Source organism: Megalobrama amblycephala, linkage group LG1 (assembly GCF_018812025.1).
Source record: "Megalobrama amblycephala isolate DHTTF-2021 linkage group LG1, ASM1881202v1, whole genome shotgun sequence".
NCBI classification, from domain to species: Eukaryota; Metazoa; Chordata; class Actinopteri; order Cypriniformes; family Xenocyprididae; genus Megalobrama; species Megalobrama amblycephala.
The window spans coordinates 68,748,123-68,759,373 of NC_063044.1; the positions used below are offsets into that span (position 1 = coordinate 68,748,123).

The 11,251-nt window shown below is 35.2% G+C and overlaps 1 protein-coding gene across 1 annotated transcript in view; it reads left to right on the forward strand.

Annotated features, from left to right (window-relative positions):
- The window catches only part of LOC125247842 (GTPase IMAP family member 7-like), a 33,908-nt gene extending 23,216 nt beyond the window's left edge, over nt 1–10,692 (forward strand). The window contains exon 2 of the mRNA XM_048159358.1: nt 9,857–10,692. Coding sequence (XP_048015315.1) covers nt 9,859–10,581 — 723 coding nt within the window. The 5' untranslated portion in view covers nt 9,857–9,858 and the 3' untranslated portion in view covers nt 10,582–10,692. The remainder of the gene's footprint in view (nt 1–9,856) is intronic.
- The last annotated feature ends 559 nt before the right edge of the window (nt 10,693–11,251 follow it).

Here is an 11,251-nt window from a genome sequence, read left to right on the forward strand (position 1 = left end):
ACTGAAATCCATATCATGTTTCGTGTATTCGCGTAATCAGTGTTTCAACCGCGGAAAGACGTTACAGCTTGTAAACAATGTCATAACGTCACATTTAGGCTAACGTTACCTCAGTACCAACATATTCAGTGACCATAAACTCATTAGTCAGCCAGAAAAATGAACTCTAGAGAGGAGCATTTAGCTAAATATATGCACCATATTACATTATAATTTTTAATATTCTTAAATAGCCTATATAGCCTAATGCATGTTTGAATAAATCTGTCAAGTTGACAGCCACCATTTAAATGTTTTATATTTCAAAAAACGAATTGGAGTAGAAATTATTTTAAAGTGAGCTATTATAACTTTATTATTACAAAAAAATCCTTAAGTGTAGTTTAAGGCCGTATGCAAACGAGTTCGTTTTAATCTTCAATATTAATGTAACTGATGTATATTTTACAGCATTAGTTGAGATTTTTTTTCTTGAGGAAATTTGCCATATACTGACCTGATATACAGTATATCCAAAATAACTGATATTGAATCGAATTTCAAGTTAGTGAATTGAAATGCATAACTATGATGACAGACTGGCAGGAAACGGTGCAAAGCAGTCCAAACAGGGTGATATTGTGATATACTGATAATCCTCATCTTTCTATTATTGGTACACTCTAAAAATGCTGGGTTAAAAGCAACCCAAGTTGGGTTGAGAATAGACAAACCCAACCATTGGGTTGTTTGCCCAACGTGCTGGGCAGTTTTATTTAACTCAACTATTGTTTAAAAATGACTGTGGCTGGCCAAAATGAACCCAAAATAGGTTGGAAATTAAAAATCAGACAATTACTAGAGGCAACAATAATAATCAAAAGGTGATAATTTATTAATAAACAATTTAATAAATGTTTATCGTTGAATTATTATATTTTAAATAATTTATTATATTCCCAACATATTTTGGGTTCATTTTGGGTTTGTCCATTTTCAACCCAACTTGGGTTGTTTTTAACCCAGCATTTTGTAATAATAGTTGCAACTTTAACTCTAAAATGTGCATTGAAATTTGCCAGCTGATAAAACCTATGATCCAGAGACCATATTCATATACCATCTAAGGCTAAATGTAGATCTTAACTGGCTGAGTTAGATGGTGATTGACACTAAACAGTAGAAAATCAGTCCAGAGCTGTTAATGTCATTGGCTGTTAAAGTCTTGTATTGATTATAATAAATTGACATGTTGATAACACACACATAAGCAGTCTTTCAGAATGCCCTCAATTACATTTAGCCTAGATCAGATACATACTATATGCATTAGCGGGTGTGGTGGTGCTTATGGGGACGCGTGAGTATGAGGTTGTGAGAGGAAAATCACAGTATACTCACTACAAAAAACTAGACTACACCACTGCATTGAACCAATACTATTTTTGAACAGTAAATGAGGATTAGCATCAGGGAACTGTGTCAGAATGGCATGTCGATATTGTTTTCGGTACATAGTCAAGCATTCAACACTTAATGAATTAATATCGTACAGAATACGGGCCGATTTGACCATATGAATGTTTTGGTGCTGCATACAAACATGTGCCATAAACCACCACACACAAACTCAAAAAGGAGATATTAAGCCAAAATATCGCTCTCCGTTTGTTAAAGAAAATAAAATAAAGTTTGTTAACTGTTAGACTACAACTCACCTCCCAATAGCAGCACTTTTCTCCGGTTCTTTCAGGATCGCGTAGGCCATTAGATTAGCCAGTTGTCGTCGCCATCACGGTCAGGCTGCGATGTCACTTGATTGAACTGATCAGAATCCCCAAGATTGAGCGATGTATTGCGCTTTCAGTGTTTTATTAAATAAATTAAACATTGCGACATTATACTTCACCTGAGTGACTGAGCGAGGGGATTCAGACGAGGACCGTGACGTCAGCAGCTCTGAATGGCTGAAGGCAGTGAGCAACAAAATCTGATTGGTCACAGACCAAGTTGAAGAGACATTTGAATTCCGATAAGTTCAACCACTCGACATATTTTTTCGCAAGTAACATTACTTGTGCTGCTGGTGTGTTGTTTAATATAGATTTGTGTGTACGATTGTAAAATGATTCTGCCAGTGTAAACTTAATAAACATTTACACATATTTGGAAATTGTATAGGCTACAATGCATTTACTAAATGGGCTTGTAATGCATTCATACTGAAATAAATAGCACAAGTAATATAATGAATTCCAAGGATGAAGAAGTAAACTTAAAAAATATACTCAAATTTAACATTAGATACACTACAACTTCAGGATATTAAATAATGTATTTTTTAAATATACTCTCAGTGCATTGTTACAATGATCATTTTCAGCACACTGTTAAAATATACCTCAAATATATTTTTATAAAGTGCAAATAAATACACTTTAAAAAAATAAACTGAACTTACACTTCAAGTATATTTTTCTAAAATATATATTTTTAAAAAATATACTAAAATACAATTATTTTAAAGTGTGTTAAAAGTTGTATTGTGAAAATGTGATACTAATATACTTTTTATATATTTAAAGGTAGTACATTTTTTCTTAGTATATTTGCAATGTACTATAGAAAATGGGAATATATTTAAAATACAATAAAGTATACTTTTTTTTTCACTAGGGATGTGACAAAAACCACTTATAATACTAAACTGATTTGTGCAAAATTATTTGAATGTTAAGACACACTTAGACATGAACACTCATCACACAGACTTCAACAATGGTGACAATCAAGAAATAATTCAGCTACAAAATTTGTTCATACTGCAATGCATGCTGGGAATTAATGTGTTTTGTATGCTACATGAAGCATGTCACTATTGTTGTGTTTAACCCTAAAAGGCAACGTGTACCACAAGATATATACTCATTACTCATATTGTTTGGGGCATAAGAGCTTTTTTTTTCATCAAATAATTTATCATAGCCTGACTCTGTCTTGAATATGCTGGTGATCTTGAATATGCACATGATTTGTTTTTTGAGATCAATTAGTCAGCCTGACCTAAATCCAGGACATTCATATTTTGTGATAAGTAAATATATATTAATCTTACTTTTTTCAGAAAAAATGTAAAACAACTGCTAATATTAATTGTGAGCATTGTCTTAAGATGTTGAAAAAGAAAATTAAGTTAGATGTTGCTCATGCTGTTATTTACTGCATTTTGAAAATTATGTATCTCCTAAGACACTTTGGCTGTTTAGGGTAGATCCTATGCATATGTTTCACTTAAGTGCAGATGATATAAAACATGAAATAATTTTCTGATAATCATTTACAGTCTTGCCTGTTTAAGGGTTACAGTTGTTTTTCAATTGCTAACATACTTTTGTCCAATCTGTAGTCACATTTTCAAAACTCTAAACACATTTAGCAGAACATCCGTCTGTTGTGACCATACCATTAATACAATTCATGTCATTTTCACACAAAATGCAGTCAATTAACACATTTCTAAAATGCTTACATTTTCTTTTCATATAAGCTTACTTCATACCAAAATCATGGATCATGATTTTCAAACACAGCAAGTCAGAATTAAAGACCCAATGTTCCAATCATTAAATATAGGATAAAACCTTCTGAAAAAACAACAGCTCAAAATTGTTGAAAATATATATAAAACAAATATTGAAACAATTAAGCATTTTTAATGAGCAGATCACTGAAATATTGAGAAATAGCAGATTCAGATCCAGTCTCAGTTGGAGGAATAGTCAGGGCAAGTCATGTCAAGTCACCTTTATTTATATAGCACTTTTTACAATGCAGATTGTGTCAAAGCAGCTTTACATTGATAACTGGTACATAATTTTGGCTGCACAGCAGCTCTTAAATAATAGTGTCAATACAGGCAGATCAGAAGCACTGTTGAATAAATGTCAAGAATACTGTTGAATATCAAATGTCAAGTCAAATGTCAAGTGTCCCCAACTAAGCAAGCCAAAGGCGACAGTGGCAAGGAACCCAAACTCCATCAGGTGACATCAGGTGGCAAACAAGTGTTATAAAGGAGAGAAGAAAAAAAACCTTGGGAGAAACCAGGCTTAGTCGGGGGGCCAGTTCTCCTCTGGCGAACAGTGCTTTATTATGATTCAGGTCACTATCATAAGTCTGATAGGATCGCTACATTCAAAGTATGTATTCCAGTTCCATCCAGTTGAGGATCGTATTCATCACGCCGGGATGGACGGTCTGTTGAGGAACTGTGGCACTGGCTGTCGTGTTGATGATGTCTTCAAAATGGATGATCTAGTTGACTCGATCTCTGCTGATACTTCAGGGCTGTGTTGTGGTCGTGTCAAGGCGCAGGTCCTTGGTCTCATCTGGATACGGCCCGGATCCGGTTGACTACGGTAAACCTCGGGATAAACAGAGAGACTAATATTAGTGTAGATGCCATTCTTCTTCTGATGTAACGAGTACATCTGGTGTTATAGGAAGTGTTCCTGGTTCCGGCTGACCTAATTTATGCAGCCTAATAATCCTTTAACGGATTTGAAAATATAAATTGATAATGTGTTATGTGTATGCCAGGTTAAAGAGATGCGTTTTTAGTCTAGATTTAAACTGACAGAGTGTGTCTGCTTCCCGAATAATGCTAGGAAGATTGTTCCAGAGTTTAGGTGCCAAATAGGAGAAGGATCTACCGCCTGCGGTTGATTTTGATATTCTAGGTATTATCAGCTGGCCTGAATTCTGAGATCGCAATAAACGTAAAGGACTATAATGCATTAAGAGCTCGCTCAGGTACTGGGGGGCTAAACCATTTAGTGCTTTGTAAGTATTTAGCAAGATTTTAAAATCTATACGATGTTTAACAGGAAGCCAATGCAGTGACGACAGAACTGGGCTAATATGGTCATACTTCCTAGTTCTAGTAAGGACTCTAGCTGCTGCATTTTGTACGAGCTGTAGTTTATTTATCAAGCGGGAGGAACAACCACCCAGTAGAGCATTACAGTAATCTAGCCTCGAGGTCATGAACGCATGAACTAACTGTGCTGCAGTTTTCATTGAGAGCCAACATCCATGCTGGTAATGCAGACTGTGTGAAGAGTTTTGAAAATGTGGTTTCAGTATTGAACAATGCTTGTTAGCAACTGAAAAAACTGTAATAACCTAGAATACTGTCTAACACTTGATGGCTGCTCTGTTAAGTCTTCGTCGTCAGCTAAGAACCTGGGTGTGCTCTTTGATACCAATCTTTCATTTGAAGACCATGTTACTAGCATCTGTAAAACCGCATTCTTCCATCTTAAAAATATATCTAAACTACGACATATGCGCAAACAGTTAATCTCACCTACAAAACTCACTCAGACCAACATAACTCTGGCAACAATTCTCATTCAGAAAACACACATTTCATTCACAACACACTGACCTAAAAAAAAACACTAACAACAGAAAGCATTGCATAATTGATGAACTTTTCTTTTTTAAAGTTTCAATGATTTTCCACATAAATCAGTTCTTCATATAGAATACTGTAACACAATTTCACTTTATTGAAAACATTTGTAACATGAATTAATCAGAAATTAATCAAAATTCCTTTTTTTTTTTATATGAATATAGAACTTGAAAATTATAACCAAAACGTGAAAAAAGAGGGAAAAAACTCCAGGGCTGCAATGATAATAAAAAAGAATAAATAAAATTTATTCTACACATTACTGTAACAACATGTGTAGTTGTTCATTACAGTAAATTGCAGTGATGGTTCTAGTCTGCTCTCTCTCTTGCATTGGAGTGGGTGGAATTTTAGCTAAAATTGCAATTAGCTTGTAATGATTTTTTTTTTTTTTTTTTTAATTTTTGGCTATAAAATTGAGAATATTTTAAAATAATTACTGCATAAATGCTTAGAATTTGCCATCATTCTGTTTTGAATGTGTTTTTAATCATTTTGAATGCAGTGTGTTAGCATTAGAAAAATGTGCTGAAAATACATAGTATTTTGCATGTTGTGGAGTATGAATGGGAAAAGAGTTCCTGAATTTTGAAGTGTGGTCACTGAATGCATTTTGTCTGAAAGCAATGAAAGATGGTTCACAGTTTGGTCTGCATTGACTTCTGTTTCACTGACTGTGTGAAGAGTTTTGAAAATGTGGTTTCAGTATTGAACAATGCTTGTTAGCAACTGGAAAAAACTGTATGTGAAGAAGTTTTCAGTCCAAAAATTAGAATCTCTGTTTTTTCTGAATTTAGTAGTAGGAAATTACTGGTCATCCAGTTTTTTATATCAGCTATACATTGTTAATTTTGTGAATTGGTAAGTTTCGTCAGGGCGTGAATAAATATAGTGTAGTGTATACCTCAAATATATTTTTATAAAGTGCAAATAAATACACTTTAAAAAAATAAACTGAACTTACACTTCAAGTATATTTTTCTAAAATATATATTTTTTTAAATATATACTAAAATACAATTATTTTAAAGTGTGTTAAAAGTTGTATTGTGAAAATGTGATACTAATATACTGATATATATATATATATATATATATATATATATATATATATATATATATATATATATATATATATATATGAAACACTGTATTATTTATTTTATTTTTTATTTTTTTAAAGGCTTTTTATTGAAGGTGACAAAACACATGTAAATGAACTGAGGAAGGAACTCAAGTTTAAAACAAGGGTAGCCAAGCTCCGATATAAAGATAGAATGGAGGAGAGATTTACAGTGGGTACGGAAAGTATTCAGACCCCCTTAAATTTTTCACTCTTTGTTATATTGCAGCCATTTGCTAAAATCATTTAAGTTAATTTTTTTCCCTCATTAATGTACACACAGCACCCCATATTGACAGAAAAACACAGAATTGTTGACATTTTTACAGATTTATTAAAAAAGAAAAACTGAAATATCACATGGTCCTAAGTATTCAGACCCTTTGCTCAGTATTTAGTAGAAGCACCCTTTTGATCTAATACAACCATGCGCCTTTTTGGGAAAGATGCAACAAGTTTTTCACACCTGGATTTGGGGATCCTCTGCCATTCCTCCTTGCAGATCCTCTCCAGTTCTGTCAGGTTGGATGGTAAACATTGGTGGACAGCCATTTTTAGGTCTCTCCAGAGATGCTCAATTGGGTTTAAGTCAGGGCTCTGGCTGGGCCATTCAAGAACAGTCACAGAGTTGTTGTGAAGCCACTCCTTCGTTATTTTAGCTGTGTGCTTAGGGTCATTGTCTTGTTGGAAGGTAAACCTTCAGCCCAGTCTGAGGTCCTGAGCACTCTGGAGAAGGTTTTCATCCAGGATAACCCTGTACTTGGCCACATTCATCTTTCCCTCGATTGCAACCAGTCGTCCTGTCCCTGCAGCTGAAAAACACCCCCACAGCATGATGCTGCCACCACCATGCTTCACTGTTGGGACTGTATTGGACAGGTGATGAGCAGTGCCTGGTTTTCTCCACACATACCGCTTAAAATTAAGGCCAAAAAGTTCTATCTTGGTCTCATCAGACCAGAGAATCTTCAGGTGTTTTTTTAGCAAACTCCATGTGGGCTTTCATGTGTCTTACACTGAGGAGAGGCTTCTGTCGAGCCACTCTGCCATAAAGCCCCGACTGGTGGAGGGCTGCAGTGATGGTTGACTTTCTACAACTTTCTCCCATCTCTCGACTGCATCTCTGGAGCTCAGCCACAGTGATCTTTGGGTTCTTCTTTACCTCTCTCACCAAGGCTCTTCTCCCCCGATAGCGCAGATCTGTCTCTGAGCTCTTCAGGCAGTTCCTTTGACCTCATGATTCTCATTTGCTCTGACATGCACTGTGAGCTGTAAGGTCTTATATAGACAGGTGTGTGGCTTTCCTAATCAAGTCCAATCAGTATAATCAAACACAGCTGGACTCAAATGAAGGTGTAGAACCATCTCAAGGATCATCAGAAGAAATGGACAGCACCTGAGTTAAATATATGAGTATCACAGCAAAGGGTCTGAATACTTAGGACCATGTGATATTTTAGTTTTTCTTTTTTAATAAATCTGCAAAAATGTCAACAATTCTGTGTTTTTCTGTCAATATGGGGTGCTGTGTGTACATTAATGAGGAAAAAAATGAACTTAAATGATTTTAGCAAATGGCTGCAATATAACAAAGAGTGAAAAATTCTGAAATACTTTCCGTACCCACTGTACAAGAGGGAATATAAAAACTGCATGGCAGAATCCTAATATGATGATGGGAAAAGCACAGGATGCAGCTCGAGTGCAATGTTCAGATCCTACTTCCTTTGTCGAGCAGCTGAACAATTTTTATGCAAGGTTCAGTGTGATCAGCTCTGTGAAGGTCTGGGACCTGATAAATGACAGTAATTGTCCCATTCCTATCAGTGTGGATGAGCAAAGGGTCATTTCCATTCTTTCTAGGATAAAGCCAGGAAAAACTCCAGGCCCAGATGGTCTTGGAAGCTATATATTAAAGGAGTGTTTAGCTCAATTGTTTGGAATGGTGGCTCAGCTCTTCATCATTAAAGCATGGAAGGAGATGATGATAATTATTGTTCCTTAAAAAATCTAATGCTAAAGAGATTAGCACTTACCTCAGTTCTTTGTAAATGCATGGAGAGGGTAGTAGTAGGGGAGCCCTCTGCCAGCCTAGGTCAGTGTTTAGACCCGCTTCAGTTTGCCTACAAGTCGAAACAGGGAGTTGAAAACGCTTGTCTAACTCTTTTAGATACTATTACTAGACATTTGGATGCTCCTAACTCGTTTGTTATGATTTTATTTATGGATTTTACATCTGCTTTTAACACAGTTAATATTAATCTAACAGGTTGAATCATATCTGGGTACTGTGATTGACAGTCAACTGTCCTTTGCACAACATGCAAATGGTGTCTACAAGAAAGCTAATCAGCGTTTATTTCTTCTGAGACAGCTGAAGACATTTAATGTTAGACAGGACATCATGACTACAGAGTATCAGTCACTTGTGGAATCAGTCATGACATTTAATATAAGAAAAAAAATATCAGTTATTAAGTAGGCATCAAAGATTACTGGAGTCTCACAGCTTCACCTTTCAAACCTTTATTATGTGGCAGTTAAAAGGAAAGCAGCTTCTATTATTACAGTTTGTACACATCTCCTTTATGATGTTTTTCAGCTACTTTTCAGGTTGCCAGTTTAGAACTCCTTTGGCTAGGAAAAAGGCTTACAGGAATTCTTTTGTGCCCAATGCAGTAACTATTTTAAACAAGGTTAAGTTATTGTGTGTGGGTTTTAGAACTATGTATAATTGTTTTTTTGTTGTTTGTTTGTTTGTTTTTTAATCTTTAATCTTAAAGATGTTTGATTTAAAATTAATTGTGAGTTGTGGATATTATGTCAAGTCAAGTCACCTTTATTTATATAGCACTTTTTACAATGCAGATTGTGTCAAAGCAGCTTTACATTGATAACTGGTATATAATTTTGGCTGCACAGCAGCTCTGGCGAACAGTGCTTTGTTACGAATCAGGTTGCTATTATAAGTCCGATAGGATCGCAACAACATATGTATATATTATGTTGTATTAAGAGAGCGTTTTATCTTAAGAAAAATTTCTATCATTGGTGATAGACAAAGTTTCTCTGAACTCTGAACTAAACATTTTAATAGTAATAATCATGTTCCTGTAATGTAAAAAAAAAACTGGACGTTTTCTACGATCCCAGAACAAACACTGAATATTTGGAGAAAGTTCTTATAACAAAAAATATGTTAGCTGGGATGCCAAAATGTAAATCACTATGAATTGCCATGAGATTGTGCTGTAACTATTTCTGGTGTTTTGCAGTTATGGAGCAATATGTCAACCAGCCGCTAGTCACTCGTGATCTTCGGATTCTGCTGATTGGTAAAACTGGTTCAGGAGTGAGCGCTTCTGGAAACACTATCCTGGGAGAAAATGTGTTTCCATCCAGGCGGAGCCTGACCTCCATCACTAACAGATGCCAAACCCACACTGCTGAAGTGTCAAACAGAAGAGTTACTGTACTGGACACTCCAAACTTCTTTAATTCATCTGACATTGATCTGAGTGTGGAGCTGAAGAGAGGGCTGAACATGTGTTCTCCGGGAATCCATGTGATCCTTCTGGTTCTCCCTTTACACACTTTCACTCAGCAAGATGTGGATACCCTGTTCTTATTCAAGCATATGTTTGGAGACAAGACCATGAAACATACATTTGTCCTCTTCACACATGGAGACGAGCTTCACAGTGAATCACCCGTACAACTAATTAGAGAAAACTTAGAGCTGTCCAAGCTAACAGAGGAGTGTGGAGGGAGATTTCACCTGCTGAACAACAAAGATCTCAACAACAGAGATCAGGTCACCAAACTCCTGATGAAGATCGAACAAATGATGTCTGACAATGAGAACAGCTGCTACACTTTACAGATGTTTAAAGATCAGTCGCTCAAAGTATTTCTGCTGAGATTTATGAAGCCCAAATATCTGTATGCAGTCAGTGTTGTCATTGTGTTTACATTGATTTATGTTAACATTGGGGCATGAGATTAAGAGATCTCACTCTGCCTTTCAGTGTTCTCTTGTGTTTATTAGGGAGTCACTTTAATTATAATTAGTCACCATAATGGGTCGGTCTATATCCCTTTAGCTGCCTCACCAAAAAAAAAAGGCATTTGAAAAATTGTTTGTTTGCATTTCTTATCTACTTATGTTACTAGTTATCACACTCAATATATTTTTTTTCAACACATCCCATAATTTTTAAAATATCAGCCTCTACCAAATGGTTGATATGTCACTTTATGGTAAAAGTACCAAATTCATACACGTGCCATGGAAATCAGAAAATATGAACTACAATACTAATTTATTTAAAACAATCAAAATAAAATAGTTTTGTATACTGAATCTTCTTTATTTATTAAAGTATGCCATAAAATAATTCAGGTTTTCATTTTAACACAGGAAATTATATGTTTTCTTCTTTTTAACAATAAACAAAATTAAACAACACAAATAACTAAAAGTAACAAAAAATGTCTCAGGTTACATATGTAACCATTGTAGTGCCTCATTCAACAGAGATTACCAAACGACTTTGACCAAATACTGATTTTGGACAATGAACAAGGAATTACCCCTCCCTGACTTCATTCTTATGCCCAACAAACACACAATGAACATGCAACAGATGTTCAGTTGTTTCCCAACTTAA